We start from the raw sequence: 27,999 nt of genomic DNA, 5'->3' as shown, positions 1-27,999 counted from the left end.
TTTAATAAATTAGTATATTATCCAAAATACTAGAAGTATGTAAATTACTAATTCTACAACTTTTGTCAAAAGTGGTTAGGTTAGGTATTATGTACAAACGCATTTTATTTATTTAAAAAAAATCGATTTGGTAATTGTGACAGCCACGCTCACAAAAAAAAAAAAAAAAAAAATAAAATATCATCCGTATTATTATTATATATTAGTTTGACGGTTGACACACGCTAAGACAAAGGCAGTGGTGATGAGAGGACGAAGTTAATGGTGTTGTATGGTATCTGTAAACAGGAATGAGAGGTGGACCAATATAAAAATTGTCAGCGTGACTGGAGCGCCCGATTATTTTTTTATTCTAACAATGAGAGTCGAATTCTGTGAAGAAAACCGAAGAATATAGAATTGGAAAACGTGTCTAATTTAAGTGGGGAACGACGAAGATAGTAGACCGGACCAGTGTATATATAACTTCATAAGAGTTAAACGAAAATACAATGTCCAAAATCGATAAGCGCGTGTTGCTCCGAACACGTATTTTAAACGTTTTTTTCTCGAAAACATTTTGCACTCGTATAGTCACTTTGCCGTACAACGTTTTCTTTAGATCTACTAGAAATGGGCTAGTAAATACCGGACCGCGGTCGGTAATAGGACCAAATCGAATTTGCGTCTCAATACCGCACAAAAACGCGGATAGACTTAAATGGATTCTATATAGGCACTGTTTTCTTATGGCCACGTTACATTTTTATTTATCGCTTTTATTTTTCTAGCTATACGCGTCGTCCTGCCCGAACATATTATATTCATCTCGCCCATGAAAATTCGCGAAGACGAAATCCATTAAAACCCCCCACGGCTGTTTCCTCGAGTTATGTATTACGCACACATACAACTCAAAAACATAATAACTTAACACTACGCGATTATTTGTATCGGGTAACCTATATAAGAGCTATTGTTTTATTAATAAAGGGTTATTACAACAAATATACTTGGTTATACACGGTACTGAAATCAAGAGGTACCTAAAAGAAGAGTGATTTCGCCGGCAACTATGAGTTTAATGTTTAGTTATAATGTAACATAAAGAAAGGTACAATAACTATTATACTCATAGTGATAATTATTGCAAGCATTTTAATATTTTATCACTCATAAACGGTTAATATAAAATTAATACAATTTTTATATTTTATTTAGGTATAACTTATACTTTTCAAATCGTATCAAAGATAATTAAAGATATTGTATATAATAAAAATTGAAAAAAATTAAAGAGTGAAATGTTTTGAAGAACATTTTTATTAAAAATAATATTATAAAAAGGAATATTCTATATAAGTTAAAACAGTATTACTTAATTATATTTTATGTTTAGTTGTACATCAATATTTCCAGTTTCTCGTTAAACATTTTAAAGATTAAATAAAATAAATTAACTGTAATGTAAATGGTTAGACTAGCTAAATTTTAAATGCCTAATCTCTATTAATCAAGGATCATTTATTTGAATATAATATATTTTCTACAATAAACTTTATACATTATTTTTTGGTATTGGTTAATGTATAAATGAATTATGGTTGGTTTAATTCAACTTTTATTCTTGGGGGGCATACAGCATGAAAAACTAAAATTAAGAACTAAAATATATTTTTCTGTCGTAACAAATATCTTTCAAATTCTATTGTACACAATAAAACGTATATGTATATGTGTATATATATGAAATAAAAATAATTTTTTTTATTACAGAATTTAATTATTATTAGTCACAAAATCTTTAATTAATAGGTTTTTCTGTTTTTTTCGTACGGTAATATAACACCCTGTTAAAAATTGGTTCCAATTAAAATCAAAATATGAATATTGGAAATGTTTAGGATACAAAATTTATAATTAAACATTAAAAATGATTTAAGTGATGAATAATAAATAATTCCTCGATGTGGTGATTTTCAAAAGTTTGTCTATTAACTGACATATTATTAAACTGTATCTATTATCTTATTTAAAGTTGTACCTATTCATTTAAAATTATTACAAAAACTAATAGTTATATACATCATAATATGTGTAAAATCTGTGTATCTATACCAATATATAACAGCTATATACTGAACAAAACGGAAATCGTTTTAAAAATGATTGTTCCTTTAATGCCAAATAATAGCAAATCGTTTTTATTTGACTTAGCACATTTTATAGAAGCACAAGACTTATCACACGTTTTAAAAATGCATGTTACTTTAATTCCGAAGAATGGAAAATCGTTTTTGTCATACTTTATATATTTTATAAAAGCAAAAAACTTATCATGTGGTTTTTATGCAAGCATGTCGGCGGTCGACGTGATATATTAAACTAAGAAAAACAATTTTACTCTTATTCTATTTTAATATTTTATGACTTATGAGATATCTGATGACATTTCACGGTATCTGCCAACTAGTAGATACCGTTATTGTTAAGTAACAATATATTATAAACTATTTTCTATTGATTCATCTATAAATATTTATCGTGCAAGAATCAACCACATCCAATAAGTTCGTTTAAACGAATAAGACTACAAGAAAAATTAGGAGCCAGTTAAAGGGTATATAACTAATAAGATACCACCGAATAAAAACGAAAATAAAGGTCAACAACATTTTATATGATTTTTTTAGAAAATTGCATAGTCGTCTTGCCGTGGCTTAACACTGAAATATGTACTAGTTGTAATAGTCTATACTAAAGACTCTATAGGATATCATTGGACAAGAAATCTTTAATACAATTTTATACTTGACAATTTATTACAATATACTATAATATGATACGCTTTATATGTTATCGATAATATGATTAATATGAGTATAGAATTTACATGTAGAGTATTATTTATGTACAAATATTGAAATATGTATGTCATTATGTTAATTACTCATAATATTTACATTGCAATTAAAATACGAATGAGTAAATAAGTTGTTCAGGTTAAAAAAATGTATACACATACATTTTTCCTTTTTCATTAGTCTTCACTGTTCAGTTATAATGATAATTAGTACCTACAAACGGCAATAAAATATTATACGAATGAATCAAAGAATGTTTAATTTATACAGTTCTGCATTTGAGTTGTATTTAAAATTAAAAACTAAATAATATAGAAAAAAAACTTAAGTTTTACTAACACTTTTCAAAGAGTACCTGTATCGAGTTCTTTATCGGGTATCAAGGGATACTTCTTTCAATATCCATTAACGTTAATTATTCTTTGTATATTGCAGTTACGATAAAATATTCGATTATTGGTATTAAAAATAAACTAAAATATTTAATTTAATACAATGTCATTGATGAATCCACGTATAAAATCCATGTAAAATTCCAAGTATCTACCTACGTAAATGTAATTGAAATTATATAATTGCTATTTTACTGTAAAGAACACTAAATGTATATCTCTATATTATGTAGGTAATAGGTACTAGTAAATAATGATATAGCTATATTAAAGCATTAAAAAATCATTATGTTCAAGTATTTAGTGTTTCATAACATAATTTATATTATATTTTAACAAAATCCATTTTGGTGAAACTCTAATACAAATAACATTAGATACTTAAAACTTTTATCAAATATTTATACTATCATTTTCTATTTACGATAAAATTTTCAAAATACATTGATTCTTTTTCAATATTTATAGGCATTTTAATTGTTTTTAGTTTTTTTTTTATGCCAATTTAAAATTATTTGCTGATTAAAAATGTTTTAAAAATTAATATGAAGCCCAATCAAAAAATATCGAAAATCTACAGTCACATTATTTTTTTATAAGCATTTAAATCTAGAATTTTAACGAAATTCGTCAAAATTGGAAAAATTGCTAACTAATTCGTAGTTGGAAATTCATAAAAACTTTTTTTTCAACTAGGTTTTGAATATTTAGCAAAATATTCCTCATAAGCAGTTTATGCTAAGACCATAAAATCCAAGAAATATATAAAGACAATTATTTTTTATAGACATTTTAAGTTCAAGTTTCGATGAAATACAAATTACTTATTTAAACGATAAACAACAATGTTACTTATTAATAAAAAAAAAATAAAAAATTAATTTAATAAAAATATATATATTCATTGGAGCTTAAGATATATGTATATTGTTTTATTGCGATGTACGTAATGACATTTTGATTTATTTTATCATATTATGAACCTATTTATGCTGTTTTATGGTATTTACAGAAAGATGTTATTACATTTCGAGTTATAACAGTTGATAAAATATGGTATAAATTAATGTTATTATAATAATTAAATACTAAAAGTAAAATAAGTAACATTAATAGCTATTTCCAAAAAAAATATATCATGAAATAAATGTTGTGACTGACTGTCTCCACTCAATATTTTCTTGTACAATGATATATCATTGAATTCAAATTTATCACACTCATAATAGTGATTCACTCGACACCTAATGTACAAAAGAGTGGTACCTACTTGCCTACTTTTTTAAATTGACATTACGTTATTAAAATTAGTCAAATTGGATTTTTTTATGGTTTGATGTTGAAAAATAAAAATAAATAAATTCAGAGTTCCAATCGTTAAACTATAATTTATATAAAAGAAATATGTCCCGAGAAATCGACCCAAAACATTCAACACCAGACATATTCTTGTAAAATATTTGTGTTCATTTATTTTTCACTGTATGCGTCAAAAGTCGTTTTTATTGTCGCTGTGAAATAAAATTACTTAACGGTTTATTAAACTCAGTTCAAAAAATGTAAACCAATGTTTATGTTTCTCACAAGTAGCAAAATATTAAAAATAAATATATGTAGGTACTTATTAATATATTTTATTTTCCGAAATCCGTTTCAATGACATTTTTTGTTATAAATTACAAAACCATATACCATATTATAAAATAATTAAAAAATATTTTACAGGATAATTCACCAATTATACTTACCCCCATTTTTCATTTAATTATTAATTAAAATTATTAAAATTTTGATTATTGGAATTTTTAAATATACTTAAAGGAAATATTTTCTAATAAATGAAAATATTTTTTCTTTGTACTTAAGAAGTATCCTGTGGTGATGCAAACTTCTGTTTTCAAATGAGAACCTTTTTTGCTGTAATAATTTGTATTGTATGATTTTTTGAAAATCTTGATGTACCTAATTGAAAATTGTAGAGTAGTTTTTCAGTTATTAAAATGTTTATATTAAAGATAATAGTCTTTTACAATGTTTTAAAAAATATTAAAAATATACGATATCAAAATAATATTTATTATACTTGGACCATATTTACAAATTATATAATATGTAACTATTAATATATATTAATGTCCATACAATTAATTAATAATTTAAAGACTACTAATTTTAATTTGATACGTCAACATTTTCAGAAAATATCCAATAAATAATTAAAACTTAAAAAGGGGCTTATAATTTCTGAAAAAAAAAAAATAGAAATTAGTATCACTACAATGGATACAATTCATTCTTTAAGTAGTACAAACAATCTAAAGAATTTTAAAATATGGTATTTAAGTATAATTAAAAACATAGTAAATTCAATTTAAAAAAAACTGTATTGTTGAAGAAGAAAAGGGAAACAGGTATGCTCGGTGTATCACTTTCTACAGCTGATATTGAATGTAATGACAATATTAATGTATTAAGTATACTTTCAATTTCGAATAAATAAAATAAAACTGGCAAGACACCATGGTAATCATTTTAAATTTATTTTATATGGACAATTTTGTATATTTTAAATTGAGCCCATACTTAAAATGTACGATAAAAATGTATATTGTCACTATCAAGGTTACCTTTTAATTATTTTATATTTAAGTCGAAAAAATGATATTATAATTAAAATGAATCATAAAAATAAATCGCCTACATTTTTCATTTACGTACTCGAATAATTTAATGATATTAATCACCAATTAGTAAATGCTGTATAGCTTTTCTTTAAGTCTTTCCATCGTGACAGATTTTAAATTCTAGCGTTTATAATAATAATAATAATTTGGAGATTATGCATATTATGATACACTGCGGGTGTTAATATTATGTTCAATTGTACCATCCTTTAATCAAACCAATAATTTATATTCTATTTAATTAAACTTATAAACTATAATACACTACAGTAACATCAAATTAATTATATTATAAATTATAAGTTTTGATTGAGTGATAATTATTTTAATATCGTTTCAAATATATTCAACCGGAAAAGTTATTATTTTTTTTTTTTGTTTATGGATTTTATTGTTTTACATATGTATGTGTGCTACGCATTATAATATGTATGTATTTTTAAAATAAAATAAAAGCCACGGGGAGAGCCCATTAGCATCATCTTATACATTAATAATTATAATTTATCGTTTGTCTACAAATATGTGTAGAATTAATATTAGGTTAAGTTAAATTGTACAATTGTACATTGTACACGAAAATTTGTAAATATTTATAAAAAAAAATATATATAAAAATGGAATGTAATAAACATACTTTATTAAAAATACTCATAATTTAATCTAAAAGTATAATAATATTATTAATATGCTAATAATCGTTGATAGATCTTCTCCAATCAGCTGCCTACGCTCCGTCTCCAAATTAACAAATAATTGATTCCTTAACGCGTGCACCCGATATACTCGTACGTAGAGGTTTATATTGATGAGGCCTTAACCACGAATACATCGTTGGAGAAATTAATTTCTGGTTATGTCATATATAGTATAGATGTAATGACAGCCTGGTATCGGCCGAAAGTTTGGTACTTGTATCCTAGATACAGTTCGAATTCAAGATGTTAGACCACTAGACTGGATTATGCATTGAATGACGAATTGATCTATCTCAAAATAAATTCACTGTTCTATTTTAGAAAACGCTATTTCTAATTTTGAATTTTTCCCTTTGAGTTTAGAGTTCTATAGGTACGGAATAGTGTTATAAAATAATTTAAAGCGTCTGCATAGCGTGTTTAAATCGTAGTTGCACATAATATTATGTACATACCTGCATAAACCAGCGAATACATTAATAAAAATTGTAATGCCCCTTTTGACTTGCTGTAGAGTTGAAATAATATATTGTCATTATTATTATATTACTACATACGTTTCCGAGACGTTTTCTTACGCGTCATAAAATATGCTAATCGTGCTCAACATGCATGTGTAAATCAAACAGTGTGAAAACTTTTCCAAGTGTGACGATTTAGAAATTATTCACGTAAGGAATCCACGGGTGGCCACGGTAGTATTTGTTTTGATTATTGTTTGAAATAAATCTGTGTAAAATGATGGTTAGGTGTGATAAGATTGTCGTGAGCGGGTTTGTATTATTAGAATGAAAAAAAAAATGTATGAAAGGGGGTAAAAAAAAAAAAAAAAACGTTGTGGGGTGCTTATGTAACTCCACGGGGTTGCGTAACACTCCACTACACGTACATCGAGTACACCTTTTTTTCTTGAATAAAAACAGTACCTACGGTGAACCGACAAAAACCACACACATGAAAAAAAAAATTTTATTACCTCTTTTTACATATATTGTTATTAACGTCCAGAAGATAATATTATGAGCACTGTTACTAAACAATAGGATTCCTAGCTGATTTCTGAGAGAAATAGAGAATAAGAATTTTTTTATAAAATACAACCGTATCAAATATTATTTTAAGTGAAATCAATAAGCTCGAGTCCCCCCCCTCAATCGCTGCATACAAACGATCGGTATTATGTTATTATTCTTATTATATTATATTATATATCGTAAAGTAGTATCATACGAACACGTATTGCGATGAGAAAAAAAAAATAGAAGAAATTGCCTACCACAATCATATTACATTACACAATGTGCACACACGCCAAACACGATATCACCGACATTATTACTTTTGCCAGTGACTGTGTAATATCTTACAGCTGCTGTATGGATGAATTATGATAATAAAAATAATAATGTATCGTCCGTACTTACCATGAGAGTTATGATTAACGCGTTGAAATCTCGCGTGGCGCACACCATGTCGCTGTCGTCGTCGTCGTCGCACCGTTATTCGAGGACACTGCTCTATCGAGTAGACGTTTATTTTGTGGGATTTATTGTACAGCGAGCGACGGTTCGATCATCCGGGATTTTCCAACGCAATCCTGAAATTGGTAACATTACCGGATTAATAATAAGACTTTCTTGCTAAGGGCACGTAATCATATAGACAATAAGGAAATAAATATGACACGCCCATCCGATATGCCATATGAATGGCCTATAGGTACTAAACGCAAGTAATAAGGCTCTGCCTGTTGGAAACGACGGGAAACCGAGGCGGGTTGCCAATGTTTTAATTTTAAGACTCACCCACATTTTTAAAATTCGATAAAAAGGTTGATGATGTTCACCTACATTCCTCTAATATCCATGCAGAACGCATCAGGTTAATACATTATATATTGTGTGTAATATGCTTAGAGTGTGAATATTATTTAATAAAATGCAACTGTCAAGTAGGTTACGTTTTTTTATTTTCATTAAGTAATTAATGAGCCTGAGGTGATTTTAATTTATTAATACATTTTTAATACGGTAAGTAATTATTTTGTATATATATAACAATTCAGAAATGTATTTCAAGTACAATTTAAGAGTGTAAATATGTTTAAACGTCATAGTACGCCAATACCCACCTGTCTATCTATACATTTTTGGGGTAAAAAAGGAAATTCAATAAAAACTTACCACATTTTCATTATTTATGTATTGTCTACAAATTACAATAGTGAATATTTAATCACTACCCTTGTAAAATATACACGGAAATCATATAACATAATAAACATAATAATACCAAATAATTCTCCATTATTCATGTTTATCAATGAATAATATTGTTTATGATTGTTTTATGTGAAATAATATTTAGTTATTTACCCTTTAGATTTTTTAAATTTCAGTAAAATATTATGATATAAAAAATAATGCCCTAATAGTTTAAAATTGTAATCGACAAACTACGAATTAATAAATACAAATAAAATATTATAATTAATTATATATTATGTAATTACAAATAAGTAATAAGTAATAACTAAATTCAGTTTTGTATTATTAATGTTGCAAACTATTAATACTCTAATTCTCTGAACATAAATTATTCATTTTTAGCATAATATAAAATTCAGTATCTTATTTCATTTCAATTTCAAGCTCCAGAATCCTGGAATACTGCAGTATTGTTGATATTGAATTTAAATTATTTATTAATAAATATATACATTTAAAATATGGTACACTTTTGACAGCGAAACATTATAATTTATCACACATTTAAAGAGACTTATAAAATATTACGTTTTACACGCATTTCACATCGATAAATGTATTCTTATTCATATTCATATATCATTAGGTACCACGGTACTCATTATAATAATTAATGATGTGTACAAAATATTATTTAATAGACTGATATTAATACATATTATGATAGTCTACTATTTAAAGGATTTTCGTTTTGATAGTGATAATAACTTTTAAAGTATCGATTTTAATTTTAATGCTATACGATTATAATACCATTTTTGTGGTGTTTCGGTAGTCTAAGTCATAATAATATAAAATTCATATTATTGAGTGGCGTGCAGGATGCTACATCTACACGAACACGTTTTATAAGGTTATTATTGATTTATAATATGTTATTTAATTAAAAGTTATTATAAACCACAGATAGATTATACGATCAGTATTACATATTATTATGTATGATAATGTAAATATCACGATACATTAAGTTTATTATGTTTTATCATAAATATCGTATACAATTTTGAAATTACGAAGAATATTTTAACGAGAACAAAATATAATATTATGTATTAAATAAATATAAAAAAAACTGAGAATTTGAGAACATCCCTATGTTTAAAATATATAATAAATGATACATTACAATTATTTCAAATTTTGTTGTCGGCTATGTTGTGCTAGAATTATTATATTAATTTTAATTTCACATGTACACTAGGCGTAATACAATCGTCTAATTTTGTAAAATGTGATTAATCTAATTTCGTTTACATCACCACAATATTTAATAAGACATTGTTATCAACGTATAAATATAATTCATTATATGTACATGCACTATATAGGTATGCTTTCTATAAGGCGAGGTATTTATATCACTTAATACAGCTGAAGAAGAGTATCATAATTTCATTACGATAATTTTCTCGTAACCTATATGACATAGTAGTAATTATTACTGACTGGTTTTTTTACATTTATTTTAGTTTTTTATATTGCTGTTCTTGATATTATTAGTTTTCTCGACCGTTTACTGTTAATAAGCCCTCAAATAAAAAAATATTAGTACACTGGCGTCTTTTAAATTATGAATATTTTATTCTACGTATTTGTATTATTAACGTTTATATATGGCTTTAATTTGATGTAATTATACTTTTTCTTCGTTATTAATTTTCTGAATTATTTTTAGGGTACCTACATAATTGTGTCCAAGGTATTCTGGTAAAACTAAGAAACCATAATGTATTAGACAGGTGTAGCATAGTCTGGGAGGACTAATAATTAACGATTTAGTTTATTCAGGAAAGGTTTTCTATTTCTTATTCATATACCTATATTAATCCACAGCTGGGGATCGAAAATTGTAATTGGTTTTATCAATAACAAGAAACGTGTTCAGTCTATGTAACTATTTATGTATGATATATTAATGTAAATTATAATATATTAGTTAGTACTTTACTTTACAATTTACAAGATATTTAAGTAATTCAAGCCAACTCACACTGATAGCAAGATGCAATATGTTTTATCTGAACAAAATATAATATTACATGGTTATTCTTAATGTCTGCAGTAAGGTGCCAAAAAGTGTCAAGTACATGTATACTGTATAGTACTTTATTGGTCGTTTTAATATTTAACATGTAATGGGTGTATAATAATATTATCATAGCTTACAGTATGAAACGAATGTTGTACAGTTCACATGGTAATAAGTATGTACGCCTGCCTATATTATGTATTCACTATTCTCTGTGTAATATGATAAACATTTTTTTTTTTTAATGCATTTTTAATAATTTATAACGCCAACTACGTCATATTTTTTTATAAATATGAGATGCTATATTATTATTATAAAAATGAATCATATATTTTTATTTATATTAACTGACTTTCCTGCTAATTGTATTCAACTTATATTATGCATTACGAGATAGTGGATTTGAGTTGAGGGTATCGTATATATTAATTGCATTTATGACACTGCGTGTTTCAATTAATTTTAAATGCTTTCATTTGAAAAGTATATTTATAAATAAATGAAGTTTTTTGACAAATATGTATAGCGTTTTGAATAAATTATAATATTCAAGATTCTATGTATAGCAATCTGCAGTTTTAAATTATTATTATTATTATTTTAGTTTTTTTATAATAATTATACGAATAAACAAAAGAGAATAAAAGATGGCTACAAAATTAAAACAATACATCCATTATTATCTTATATTGTAGTATATATGTTAACCAATATTCATGTTGAAAATGTTATACATTGTAGTGGTAGCTTGGGGTTTTTTCGACGAAACGGAAATACAAATTCAAAGGAAGAGTATACGAAGAACGGAATCGAGAAGGCGGCGAAGAAGAGCTAATAATAATTCTGTCCGGCCAAACTCATCGGTTTATTCTGATCACGTCCACTTGTTTGCGTAGTGAGCTATGACTTAAGTATACGAGAAGAAAAAAACCCTTGCGGAGGATGCAAATTTATTTAAATTGAACGACAGACCCAAACGGGTCAGGGATTATGCGGTTCAAGACCATCCAGGAGAGTCCGAAAATTGGTATGGCAAAGAACTTTTGCAATGTTGACGTTTGACAATTTTAAATAAAAAACGATTTCTTATATTTGTTTGGTCAAAAAAGAACGCATGTTTGAAAAAAAATTCCTTATTCTTCGACGACATGAATAGAAAATTCGTATTATTTAAGAATAATAGTCTGTTCTAATAACATATTTCAAATATATTACCTATGTCATTAGATGAATCATTAAAAAAATATTTACTATTAACTGAATAGTACTTATATAATCATTGCTTCTATGTGTATTAACTTACTATTACAAAATGTTTTATTCAAATAATAATAAATAAAAGTTTTTGATGTATAATTTGTATATTAATACTCATAAACTATGGAAATATGTAATGTGTTTTTAAATATTTTAAAATCGATTATACAATAATCACCAATTAGTGACTCATGAAAGTATATTCAGCTATTTACTCATATATACTCTTACGGGATCTCACGTAACACATTTAGATAAATACGGCATATAACAAAAACCCCTACTGTGATTATGATATTATAAAAAAATATCACTTTTTGTATAATAATTTACTGTAATAGTCTGTATTACTTTTTAATGAAAATATTTCATAAGAGATATTTTTTTTTAAGTTTTAAAATTATGGTCAGATAGCTTTAGATTTTTATGAAAGAATTGAAAAATAAATCTTTTTAAATTATTTTGAAAATGCTTTAGAATATAAATGAGTAACAAAGATGAATAATTACGAAGGATGTAACATACAGCATTAATAATTTAATAATAAAGTAATATAAATAACTACTGATAATCTTAATTCTTATTCTATATAATGTCATTAAAAACTTTTTAGTATTAAAAGTATGTACTACTTTGTTATAGTTTTTCAAAAAGTTCTGGTACAGGTAACACGGAAACTGCATAATATGCTTATATATTAAATGCAATTATAATAAATATGTACAATTTAAGTTACGCGATATTGCTATTGCTGTAATTTGAATTATTTGTTTATCGAAGCCTATTAACAAATTTCGATCCGTAGAAATGTAAATATTTTTTTTCAAATGTTTCTAAGAATGTATGTTTTTAGGCGGTGTATATTATACTCCTAGGTATATATATATATATACGCGTATTGCGTACGTATTTTTACTTCCGAGATTTATACAGTAAAATAATACGCCCTAACAATGGCCGTTTTATTCGTTCTACACCAGGATGTCCCAATCAATTTCTTTTTGCCTCACTCGAGCAACCCTTGAACACACTCGAACGCACTCGCACGCACGCGCTTTATACACATTCGCGCTCGCGTATTATACATTTATGCATTCGTATAGATCCGTTGATCTCGATTCCCACCACTATTTTACGGCTATACACGTATATACGTATATATATATATATATATATGCGTAGCTGACCGACCGCTACGGACGACCGACAACGTGCGCTGTCGACGACCCCGCTGTCCCTGCATTGAGTATTACAGAAAATTTGGCTGACGGTCGCTGGAGAAGGGCACGGGGGATGGGCACATGATTATGAATAGTGGCTAAAATAAATGCGTGTATTGTGTCTATAGTTATATAGTTTCGCATTGTTTTCTAGTGATTCTGCAGTTTGGAACTGCTGGCCCGGACGATTTTCCATTAAAAATAGTTTTGCAGGACGACAGCATATATAACAAAGTAATATTATATCTGACAACTGCGTGGTGCTCACAAAACCTTGAAACTACTATACTAGTCTACTACTGCTACTATTACTACTTTTTTTTCTGCTATCTATAAACCGATAGACCTGAAATACTACTGCTATTGCTATTACTATCACTATTACTACTACAGTAATTATGTACTATACCAAAAGTTTTATAATAAATGCTACTACTACTTCAGAGAGGTCAACAATATTATGAAATAGTTCATTATCATGAAAATTTAACTTTTCGTTCATTATCTTTAAATTCTCATTTTTTAATTTTCATCCCATTGCAATATACATTTTATGAGTACAAATTACCGTAATTAAATTAGGGTTTTTACAACAAATTGTTGATCTTAAATATTTACTTTTTTTAATCGTTTATTACTTTTGGAGTAATATGAACCTCGAAGCAAAATTTACATTCAAAATAAAGTTTATCGAAAATATGTACAAAATTAACATTTTAAGTTACTCATAATTTAGTAATTATTTATTAAATTATTAACTTAAGTTCATTTGTACTACTCGTTCATTCCGTCTTCCGCTTTTGCACTACTGCCGTCAGCCACTATATCCACTCGTTGGCGGATATCACTACCTGTCACACATTTGTTATTGTAGTCGTGGAATTAACGGACTCGTGGACCACGATGCATAGTTATAAAGTGCTACTGACATCCGTCTTAGAGTTTTACCGAAAGCCGTTAATTATTTATGTTGGCCGACATTGGTGCGTATCGATCCGATTTCTCGCCCCTTGTCCAGCCAATACTAGAATTACTTTTCTCGTCAATTCGGCCCGAGTCAAAAACAAATCGCATTTAATTAATTTCTCAGTTCAGGTGTACCTATACATATATTCACTTACCAGTATTATATCACCGCATTATTAAACCGCACACGCGTAATAGTTTGCTTGGATTTTAAAACTTTTTTTAACACCATATACGTAGCCATGCAGTGTAGATATATACTATATACGTATAATATTGCTAAAACTATTTTCTGAAATTTGGGTTTAACCAATTTAACATTAACTAATTAACTAATTAATTTTTTAACTAAGCTATTTTTTTTTACAGCAAATAGTTATTTTTATATAATTTTCTTTTAAATTATTATTTGCACGATTTTCATCATTTCATCCTATGTAAATGTTTCGCTTTGGCTCAAACGAATAATAGATGATTTTTCTATTTGTTTATCGTGTTATTTTTTTTTAATAGTTTAGCTTCGTAAAAAAATGCGCGATAAGATAATAATATGATTGGTGTGCTTTTAAAAGGTTTTTATTAATGATTATAATATGGCGACCTTTTTAGGGGATTGTGGATATTATAATTATTAAATTATACGTCTATACGTGTATTTCGTTTCATAGGACTTCGACCAAAGTACTCGAGGCGATCAATTAAAATTTTACAGGTATTTTATTAATGCGTTTTAGGAGGTTACGTCTACATCAAACCAAAAATAAACAGACAACTTGTTCTCTTTTTTTCGTATATTTGAATTTGTAATTTGTTAAAAACATTGCATAAAATACTGAGGTCTACGGATTGATTAATTAATTAATTCCGTAGTTCAAATGTTGGCTTAAAATAGACCTACAGTAATAACTAATAAATAAAGGATAATAATAATTATTATTATTGTACTCGATTCGTTATTGAAATAAATTCAACTTAAAATTAATTTAATTTCAATTTTATACGACAGTTAATTATAATCAATTTATGTCTGTAACCGATTGTTAAACTTTAAAATAAACTTTTTTTGCGTTGATTTTGTAATGTAATTGCGTTATTTTATTAAATATTCGAGACAATGCAGTTAAGCGATAGTTGGCTCCCTATGATAAAAACTCTAAGTTATAAAATGTCAAGCGAATAAAGTATTCATCAGAATTTAAATTATATTATTAATTTATTATCTAATTAAAACAAATATTTTTTAAATATAATATAAACTAAAAAATATTTTTATTTTCATAACTGTACATACATTAACTAAAATATACAGTAATATCCGTTAGTATTAGCAACTTCTGTTAATTTATTTATTAAATTACCAATAATCGTAATACTCAAATCATAGAAACACAATTTTGTCGTTGAAAATAAAATTACTGGACTCACTTCTCTATATTTCTCCGCGACTATATATTTATATATAAAAAAAAATGTAGTACTCTTCGACGTTTTATGACAATTATGTTTTGGTATTTTTGACGAATTCGTCAATTATGTGTAAACATCACGATAATATTGGCTTACGCTGTTTCTTTTAAACAAGTTACCTACGAACGGTGTGTAAACGCGCATGCAGCAATACACATAATATAATATCAAATAGGATTACGTTGTAGAGGTTTGGATCACGCAACATATCGATCTCGTATTATTTATGATAATATATCGATGAGATCGTTTTCTTTGAACGTTGAAGAGAGTAGATTTATAAGTGCATCGCTACAGATAGACACAATAGGGGGTAGCGCACCCACACGCGTATACGCATAATATATACATACTATGGTTGAAAAGGCTTCTGCGTATAATATCGGGTTTGGCAGTCGAACCGTGTAATTTGTTAGCCACGCTCCCGGCCGTGCTGCCTACGGTGATGTTGCTGAATTTCCGATATTACGCCGTTTGGCACCGTAATACAGTCAGACGACCGCGGTGCGACATTACTTGAATAGCATATTAGATTCTTGATAAGCTCCAAGCCCGGGTGTGGGTCGACTCGTGAATGTAGCGTCGTCGTCGTCGTAGTCGTAGTATTAGTATCGGTTGAAAAACACCTCTTTGCGTGTATACACACACATATATATATATATCTATATAAGGTACTCCGCGAATAAGGTCCCCGTAAACGTATATTATATAATAATATGTGCGGGCTCACACTATATAATATATTTACCTCCATACGCGCGCGCGTGTGTGCGCGGGAACAATACATATCATCCGGAATTTGGCCGGCATCCAAGTGGACCGACTCCGGGTCGACGACATACGTATATATTATAGGTGTCGGCGGTGTAGGGACGACGGTCTACCCTCCCGCGGCGACTGCACGAGGGGCTGGATAGGTCGAAAAGAAGAAGGAGAAGAAAAGCGAAAACCGCTCGAACAGCAGCAGCGTCGGCGGCAGCAATCTTACTAATGCAAAGCCATACCCCACCCCGACTCACGGCCATTCCATCTCTCCGACGACCAGGGATTGGAAACGCCTGCTCATGTATGGATATATTTATTTATATATATATATATATATATATATACAACATGGTATAGTTGATAAACTTTTCATTATTTGCGTTATGCGGTTTGTTTTCAGTTTTATAGTGTGTCGTTTTAGCGGCCAAAACGCTCTATGAAACTAATGCCATTTCATCTCGTCTGGCCGCCGACAGACGGTCTCACAGACAATCAAGTTAACGCGTTGATTCTCCGAAAGTTACGCATTTATACTATTATACTATACCACTATTACCACTGCCGTACCACTACTACCGCTGCATCTATTGGAGTGATATACTATATACGTTTTCTACTGATTCGGCTATAACACTGACCGAGCTACATTATGAGAAACACGACGCGCTACAGTAATTATTAACGATTCGAGATTCTGTTTTACTGGCGCTAAACTTTTTGGAACATTCTAACGTTGGCCAAAATTAACTGAAAACTTATTTAATGCCACTTCGGCGTCAACTTTTAAATTTCAACCATATATATGCACATTAAAAACGTTTAAAAGTATTATTTTTTTTTTGGTTAGTTATACGATTATCACGCGTCTGGTGCCAAACGCAGTACTTGGAAAACATTTCATAATGAACAGCAATCAAACGAATTGCTTTATTAAAATTTTTACAAGCCGTGTTCATTCGAGAGGCAAACGATTTTTCTAACCTTATACAATTTTTCAAATTAGTTTATATCTTCGAGCATATTAAATGAGGTGATTATTAATCATCCATACTGACATCAATCCATTATTTTTTTTGGTACGATGAAAGATGGTATCAGAAATGTACATGATCATATCACGAACTTACAAGCATACAAATGTAAGCTAAAATACAAAAAAAAAATCATTGTTATATTATTATTTATTATGATAGTACAATATTAGGATATAATTATAGTAGAATGTAATAATCATATATTTAAATGATTTTTATCTATAATAACTCGTGCAACATATTGTAATACTTCGTGACATTATAAAATTAGGTATTTATTACAGTATTTTTTCAGAAATATGGAAAAAATAGCTTCTATATCCTGCACCAAATGATTAAAAAGAAAAAGTTTTTCTATTTATCGATACCGATTTGATTTAATTTTACGAATAAACATAGAAACGATATTATGCCCGCATAGAAATGTCTAGCCGACCGAATATGAAGAGCGTACGATGCGTTTGATATGTCTATTGTCTTGTATATTATAACGTCGTCCTCCAAAGCACTTATGTCGTATAATAATAATAATAATAACTATGATCGGTATTATACGAATATTTACTTGGGGACAATCAATTCCTATTCAGTGCACACAATCCTTACCATGAACAGTATGAACCAGTATAAAATCCGTCTAAAAGCGACGATTCATTGTAAATAATAATAATATGTTACCATACAACTCTTTTTGATCAACAGCCGTGTGATTTACCACGCGGGAAACAAAATATAGGAGTGAGTTTCTATATTTTTTTGACGGATGGCTAATATTTATTATTGTGGCTAATTAGTTACTGTAAAATATGTCAATATTGACTTCCACAAAGTCATAATAATATACCAACAACTCATAAAAACCCAATGAATATACTTACTTTAGGAGTATGACGAAAATATTGTAAGGCAGTTAAGTCAATGTATTAAAACAAACTAAGGAGCTATTAAAGTTCGAATGTGTATGATATAGTATCATGTATACATGAGAAATACAAAAATATTTTTATCTTTATTTTGAAATAAAACTTCATCATTATTAATATTAATATTAATATCATTATCATCATCATTGTTATTATAAATAAGTGATAAATGAACGTGATGTTTTGTTTTTGTTTTTCAATTTAATGCAAAGTTTATAGACAAATATTAATTATTGATTAAATAAGGCGTTTATACAACGAAAAATATAAACATTACACATCATAGAGTAACACTACTATTATTAAGTAGGATGGTATTTTGTTTGAGTAAATATTGTATTGAGGTTATTACGATCTTCTATTTTAAAAGTAAATACATTATGATAGATAATCAATTATTGTTTGAAAATTATAAAATATATGTTATTTTAAAATCTCCAATAAAAATATTGCAATACAATTCTTGATAGCAATAGAAATGAAACAACAACAACATTGCATTATTATATGTTTCACCAAACCTACAGCTCTGCTAAAAATGAGTGCCTGCAGTGCAACTTGGAATTGGAAGAAATGTAATACCATTAAAATTAGTTTTTGACAAGATACGTGAATATCGTAAAAAAAAAAAATGTTGTCAAACCGATAATTTTAAACCGTTATAATTTAAATTGAATATTCGATGTTTAATTTATAGTTCTACTACATGTCCTAGGGGAAATGTTGTTGAATATGGAATAGCCTAAGTCATTAATTATATATTATTCATAATAAATTATAGAATAAAAAATACAATTCTTAAAAAAACAGTTTAAGAAAAAAATAGTACATCTTATTAGATTACTATGTTTAATAAATAATAAGAGTATGCATGTTTTTAAAAAATAAACCATTTGAGTTTTATTAAAATATATTTATTTGAGAAAATAAACGTTATAGTAATAACAAACGAGAAAAATCTACGGAATATTAATAATTGTTGAGAATTAAAATATTTATAATTTTTATATTTTAATATTATAATAAAAAGACTTTCCATTTTAAATTTGTGTTAAAAGAAAATCTATTGTTATTAATAAATAAATAATAACAAAATTGAGAATTGAGAACAATCAATGCCAGATCATAATTTTGTAGTTGATGCTTTTGAGATGTAAATAAAATTAAAAAACATAGGTGCATAGATTAAGTACGTTCCATTAAATCGGCTTAATATGTTTTTTTAAGAAACTCGTTTTTTATTACACATGTTACCTTCAAGATTTTAATTTTTTTTTGTGAGAAATTATTTCCCATTGCCCTTTAAAGGGTTAATAAAAACATATCCCTAAATAATTGTAATTGGTGAACTGTGATTTGTTATTGTTATTATTACATACGACTATGTTTAACTGTTCATTACACCTACAGTGTGCTTACATAAGGTATTTAGATACATTATTAGACGGATTTAAATGTAACATGAACACAAAGGGTGTACTAAAAAGAATATTGTGTAGTCTATTTTAGACGTTAATATCTCAGTAAAATATATATGTTTATAACCATCAAATTCATGAATACCTTGAGGAAACATTAGAAAATGAAATCTGGAAACAATGCTTTGACGAAACACAATATACAACAAAGAAAATGCTATGTATTTGAATAAGTAAGTCACATCTATTAAAATATTGGAATGAGAATTGTGTACATTAATTATTATAGTAGCGATGGATAGTCGGACAAATCATATTATGTTTAATATAATAACGCTGTACAAAAATGTACGCTTTTCATCAATTCACATATTTTCAGTCGTAATTGTTTCAATACTTACTTTAATTTAAAAAAATAAAAGCAATGGTGTAATAAATAACCTTGATAATAACTAAAAAGTAATCATATTATTCCAATAAATTAAAAATAAATAGTATACTGTATATTCTTTGTATAATATACACGTGGATTTTCGATTTTGAGATTGTATCCCACTTAATTTTTCTTTATGAGTGTGTATCACAATATATCTCATATATTTTAGTGATTTATATACATTTATGTATAATGTAGACACATAAATATATTGTTACGTTTGGATAGTGTATACGGACACCGTCAATAATTAAGTCAAATTAGTTTCAAATACTGACTATTCAGCCATTTGTTATAGTTTATCGGTGTTTATGAATCCGGATGGTATGGAAACCATTAAGATAAAATGATTACAGAAAATATGTGGGGCTTCTGATGGCTTTTGAACACTGTATTTCACCGAAGTGAAGGTAGTTAATATGATTAATATATCAGTACTTGTGCTTATGTACCTATCTACAACATTCAAATATTTAAATTATATTCTTAATTTGTCAATGAATGTGTACAATATACATATAGAAATAAATCGTCATATCCTTGTACGTTTTACAAATGTCTACAGCAATTCATAATATTATTGTGAAATATTATATGTGTTGTTTATTTTTATAAACAAATTATAATTTCAAAATTATTGTTTTTTCAAAATATTTTTGTCAGTAATCTTACAAAAAAAAATTTAAAACGGTTGGACGGTAGACTAACTGAAATCTACACTACATTCGTACAGTCGTACGCAATGCATTTTTTCTTAACTCCTTGACTATGTGTCAAATTTTAAGTAAAAAATATCATCAGTACTTACTATATAACTATAGTACTTAAAATTATAGCATACCTCCAGTATAAAAGTATAATATGGTTTTTATGTACGAATTGTATCTTGTATGTTGATATTATATAATATATATTTTTTCTATATTATACTTATTAAATGCATTGCTATCGAGACGATATATAATAAGAACTTTATTCGGAACTGCAATGCAGTGACGAAGACAGCCATGCAGTAGTATCTGTAAGCAGTAAACGCAGAGCAGAAGAGAAGTTCTATGGGAATAAAATAAAACTGTTATGTTGTAGAGAAGTGTAAACGGGGTGCAAGAGTGAGTGGTGCTTGGCGTGTTCACAGAGTATTAACTTAGTACCTGGCACATCTCTTCCATTATCGGGTAGTTTCTCTCGGTGGCAGCTCTAGGGCTGAAAAAATATTTCTCTTTCCACTTTATTACGACATCAGTCACCTTATTGAGTCGTGGTAGATAGGAGGTGGGTCTGACAGGCGCACCACACACACTCACACAATACACACACACACACACTTACCAGCCCGCCCAAATAACACACATTATTTATTAAAAACACGTGGCCTGCACGCGCGAGAGTAATGAAAATCTACGCAAAGTAAAGTTTTCTAAAGTGAAAAAAAAATAGCACAGAGAGTTATGTAGAGAAAAATATATAAAGGCCCCGCACACGACATACGATTTAGATCCATCGTCGATCCATCAGGCCAGCCAATGTGTTATACTTTTGAATACAATCGTTCTCTTTCTTTTATATGTACCTCCCTATTCAAGTCGACACGCAATAGCTGTTGATCGAAAATTTTCGATTTGAGAATAAATCTGTTATCCCTAGGGGGGCTACTGAGAGCGAACAGAGCATTCGAGGGAAAAAACGCTCAATTTTCTATTTACCAGAAATCGTTTTTTTTTTTTTTTATCTTATACACGTCGTGGAAAAAAGACGCTTAGAGTTGTTTTAAAATAATAAAATTACTTTTATTCAAAGTAAACGTGTAGAAATAAACTATTTGAATTTAAAACTATATTATACCAATAAGTCAATCGTATAGGTAATTAAAATTTTATGTTGTCGATAATAATACTGTTGTGACTAAAAATTCCATTTTCAAATAACCCAGTATTTAGGTACTAATCTCGAGTAGAATTCATATAAATTATTAAAATTATACGTAGGATATCAAAAAAAAAAATAAATTTAATGGAAATAATATATAATTTAAAATATCTTATAAATGTAATAAATTATTTTCAAAATGCTGCAGCGATTCAAATTTTCTAATGTATTGACTAAAAAAATGATATGGTATATTACGCTTTATTTTATTTTCAAGCAAAAATATATATACATTTTTAAATATTCCCAATTATTTTCACAGTTCAAAAATTCTAATAAAAAAAAAAATCTTGTGTATGGTTTAAAATGACTGTAGCTGTAAAATATGAATATTTAAATACTATTTGTCCAACAGCAATGATTAATAAATAAATATGAGCGTATATATATATATTACACATAATATGATATGTTCTTTGAATATCCATTAATAAAATAATAATGATTAAACATAAAATACACATAAATCAGTATAAATTATAGTTTATGCAATTTAGACATTCAGTTATTTTTACTCGGATACTAGGATATACTTCTGTTCACGATCCTGCTTATAGTATCTACAACTGTTAAAAATATACAGAGATTTGATTTACTGACATCATAAATCGATTGTAATCAAATAAAGTATTATGAGATCAGACCACTTAATGGGCTGCATATTGTTTAGTTTCAATGTCGATATACCATTTAAATAATTCCAATCATCATATTGCATTACTCTGATTTCAGTTATTTGCATTATTAAAATATCAAAACACCAGGTGATGTAAACCTGGGTAAAAAGAACAATAAATGATAGGTTTCCCAAAATATGCAAAAAAAAGTTTTCACCGACCACATACAGGTCATCTATTGTTATAAAATATAGTACGAGGACTGAAATTATAAAATAATAAATAAAAGTGGACATCACAATAATAATAAAAATAATTATAACGTAATTGATTGTTAACTGAAAAAATAAATAATTTTTTTTTATTTATGCATAACACGTTTTTTGAACATAACATTAATATTTTGACATAAAAAATTAATTGACAAGAATTTAATTTTTAATGAAGAATCAACTGTTTACTTACCGACTGTTGTAAATACAATAAATTAATAAATAATATATAAATGACTATGGACACATAGTATATGATAATAGTACGAATATTAATGACAACAATTTGGACGAGTGACTCTGATTATAATTGTCTATTGGCAAATTATTTTATGTTCGACGTACATAATTCTAGTATTACGCCCCTATATGGTACTTGATAGATATGACATTATTTGTATAATGATTGTTTTGTGTTTTGTTCGTCATTTACCTGTATACATAACTACATATAGGTAATAGAAATCTGATTCCGTGATAAATAGGAAAATAAGACAAATTGTTGTTAACAATTTCGAACTTCAATTAGATGTAGGTGTACGATACACCTGACGTAAAAAGTCTCATGTCCACACCAACAACTGAAAAATCGTAAAAACTAAAACCCCGTGGTCGTAAAGCCGTTAAAATCGTACGTTATATGTTTTGGTGTAGATACGTAATGAATACTGTAAGCGCATTGAAAACCGGTAACTGTCAAGTAGACGTGAACAAACCACCGCGTACTTCTCTAATATCAGTTCGTGGGGTCGCGTCGTCGTTACCGACGAGAAACTAATATAATATAATAATAAAAGTAATAATAATAATAATAATAATAATAATATTATTATGCGTTGCTTGGTCGCTGGAGTGTATATAGGTGCGTCCGTTCAGAAATTTATTGAGACGTATTTCATTCGAATCACCCTATATGGGACGAGCGGGAAATGACATTAGATCGGTCCAACGATAATATAATAACACGAGACGAACATTATTATGACCGAGTGTCGTACTCGTACATCAGTCGATCGTCCGACACACGACCAACGATATAAGTATGAATTATTATTATTGTATTATGATAACGTAATATTATCATACGAACAGATAACGGTTATTATTATAACAATATATGACATGATATCTAAACGTGTAATACATAATATACGTAAGCGAGCGATTTAATATATTTTATTCCGTTTATTTTTGTTCAACGGCTAACAGTATAGTATATGTTATGTATACAAGCAATAGGCATCACAACGGTATATTATTCTACCTACGTCAGACCCACAACGAAGTATTTATGAGTTTTCCACAACAGGAATGTTCGACAGATGACAACTATTCCGTGGTTGAAACTGTCTGGTACAAAGGAGTGTTGTAATAGGATTTTTCGGACCTAAAACGGCGGTGGCGATCGTATTTACATCAACAGTCCCTTGTTTGTAGTATATAGTTTTATAGTTCACTGTATTATAACAACACGATTTACCAAGCATGTTCATCCCCATTATTATTAAAATTATTCATACTTATACTGATTTTTAGAAAATGTAAGTATGCTTATACATCTTTTTTTTCAATTTGTATATTTTAAATCTAAAGAGTTTTTTTTTTTTTTTTTTGACGTATATAATTTAGATAATAGTATTTAAAAATGAACTTACAAAAATATCAAATAGATGTAATACCGAATTTGTATTTAACTTGGAAAATGTTTCAATCTTCATATCCTCTATATTTTTTAAGCCCATTATCGTGGACCTAATTATCCTTAGAATACAAAGTTAAACTTATTCTAAACTCAAAAAAACTTGATTGTATTTCGATTTATGTACATCAAAATTTTAAAAAAAGTCATCAGATAAAACAACTCATACTTAAAAAAAATACGTCATTCGTGATTCGTCATTTGAAAAAAAAATTGCATCACCACAATACAATTCTTAAATGGTATAAAAATTTAATAAATAAAATTATAATTGTTAAGTATACTTAAATTTCTAAAATTTTGTAGATAAAAAAATTTACTATTAAAGGAAAAATCAAGGGAGTTTATAATTGGTGAATTACTCATCTATAATAGGTACGTAAATGACGCAATTTGTTATACAAATCATATTTTTTAATTATTTCGCTTTGATAATATACTATTGTATTACATTGTTATTAATAAATCTCTTTCTAAAAAAAAAAAATGTTAATAAGTAATACCAAATGTTTCACTATTTTTAGAAAAGTTTTTTCATACAATATAATGACGACCGACAGAGTAGAACGCCCGTGGACTTAATAACAGTACCTATCGTCGTTCTAATAGTTCTTCTAATATTATAGATTATATGTAGTATAATATATTAAATAGGTATCTATATAATAATATATTAGTAATATAATGTGACGTATAGTAACCACTATGACCACCGGCGACTGCGAACTAAAGTGGTATCCAACGGATACTGCGCGTAGTCGGTAGGTACGCATATGTAGGTAGATGGGTAGGTATTTAGGTGTGCGCGCGTGCGTGTGTATGTGTGTGTATGTGATGTGATTATCGACATAATATTTACGAAAAATTACTGTTTAACGTGTGCTAGGTCTTTAATCAAATTGGACTAAACACCGAGGAATTCCGTGTTGTAATGTTCCGGCCGTCGGCTATGATTTCATTATTATTTTCTATGGTAAATGTGTTTTCAATGCTCGGCTGCCGACTCCCACTCGTGAGCCCGTTTATTATAATATAATATATCTACTTAATATTATTATTATTATTATCGTAATATATTATAATATGTACGTGCTCACGGTATTATTATTAAAACGTAATTTATTCAATTATTATAATATCATGGGCTACTCAGGTAGCGCGGCACCGTCAATACGACGAAGACCACGACGATAATAAGGTCTGTCGTCTGTATATTATTATAATAATGGTAGATATTATATTGCAGTATACATATTATTATCGGGCGCCTTACGTTTTTCAATAATATATACACTGCGATTATCCACCCACCACCATCTGGGGTGCGTCGCTGCTGTATTTCACCAAAATAGACCATTTCGTTAATCACCATTTGCGATAATATATGTATATATAAATATTTCCATTTTCCGGGAAAATTAAAATTTTTTAATTTTGTAAGTCCATAAAGCCTTTTTTTTTCATGTTTGAACCGACGGCGCCGTGGGAATTACTTTCGCACTACTTCCACGAAGAAAGTCCATAACGCCTATAAATGATCACAATAACCTAAATGCTATATCATTTTTTTTTTTTATCTTATACTATCATTTATCGGTCACATATTGTTATACAATATTAGAATTTTATACGTCTCGAAAACTATGAAATTACTAGCAACTCGCGAGAATAATATTACGTTTCCAATGTATCTATATAATACTTCATTGTTTTATATATAATATATATTCATATCAATGATTATATTATTAGATACTGTATTTGTGTTCAATGGACTTATAGACAGACAGTATATTATTGGTCTCATCAATAATTTAATATTTTACATAATTGATATGTGGGCAAGGTAACTCTAAAAATTCATCGTGACAGTATTCAATATTAGATTGAAAAAAACAAATATCTAATATCGATTTTAAACGTAATAAGTCAAAAATATATATATATTTCATGTAAATTATGTACAGTTTTAATATCAATTATCAAAACCCGAAAGCATGAAATTTTTGTTTTGTTAGTTGCCGGTTATTGTTTGTATTGCCGAGAAAAGGTAAGCGAATATGTCGATTTTGATGTAAAAGTGAATCCATCAACCAAGTATACATGCCAGCCAGCAGTCGATTAAATCACATGTGGTATATCCATAATTCACGGATCTCTCAACGTCATCAATATACTATAATAATATTATATACGTAGAAGTCGTTATACGTAGGTATATAACAATAATATTATTATTGTTGTCATACATACTGATGATCATAATATTTAAAGTGGCCTTACGCCAAAGTGGCTATTTCGTTATTATATAGTTTGACTAATTATTTTAATTATGTCACCCCAATAAAAGATTAAATAAATAAACGAACGAATAACCTAAATTTACAAAATACACACATCATTGACACACTGCCATGCCATTTAGGACAGTTGAACGACGACTCGGCGTGCTTGACGATGCTTCGGAATTTACTCTATTACCGTTGTTTTTTTTCCATTTGTACCACCTACCCCACTGCCGAGAGAATAAATAATAATAATAATAATAGTTGTCTTGAGCTCGTCTTTCGTTCGGCCGTATTATCAAATCCGTGTGCGATGTGTGACGACTGTGTTCCGCCGCCGCCATGACCGGTTGCGCCTACGCTGGACTTACGATGTACGATAATAATATCACTACGCACGCATATTATTATGTATATATATATATACACACACGCGTGTCCATATTAATGTTATAATAATATAATATATTGTAGGGAAAAGGCCGCCGACAACCCCAACGGCATTCTTCTGTTGAAGAAATAATATACCTTCGGCGTCGGCGAGCGGCCAACACACAACAACAACAATAACAACAATATATATAAATAAAATATTATTATAATTTTATTACGCCCCGTAAACAATTCATTGAACGGCAAAAATATTATACAGGGTGATTCATTAAGCAATCACGCCCTTATTCTCCCATTATCATGAAATTATTCAAATTATGATTCTTGGAATTTTTCAGTACTAACACAAACTTCCGTTTTTCATATGACAACTCCGCGTTTTAGTAAATTATTTATAAAAAA

At 28.1% G+C, this 27,999-nt stretch overlaps 1 protein-coding gene across 6 annotated transcripts in view; it reads right to left on the bottom strand.

Annotated features, from left to right (window-relative positions):
- The window catches only part of LOC113550543 (ADAMTS-like protein 1), a 171,592-nt gene that overhangs the window by 111,822 nt on the left and 31,771 nt on the right, over positions 1–27,999 (bottom strand). For all 6 annotated transcript variants that reach the window (XM_026952454.1, XM_026952452.1, XM_026952451.1 and 3 more), the window contains exon 2: positions 8,042–8,214. In XM_026952454.1, coding sequence (XP_026808255.1) covers positions 8,042–8,089 — 48 coding nt within the window. In that variant the 5' untranslated portion in view covers positions 8,090–8,214. The remainder of the gene's footprint in view (positions 1–8,041; positions 8,215–27,999) is intronic.

This window comes from Rhopalosiphum maidis, chromosome 1 (assembly GCF_003676215.2).
Source record: "Rhopalosiphum maidis isolate BTI-1 chromosome 1, ASM367621v3, whole genome shotgun sequence".
Lineage (NCBI taxonomy): Eukaryota > Metazoa > Arthropoda > Insecta > Hemiptera > Aphididae > Rhopalosiphum > Rhopalosiphum maidis.
This window is presented reverse-complemented; position numbering and strand designations above follow the sequence as displayed.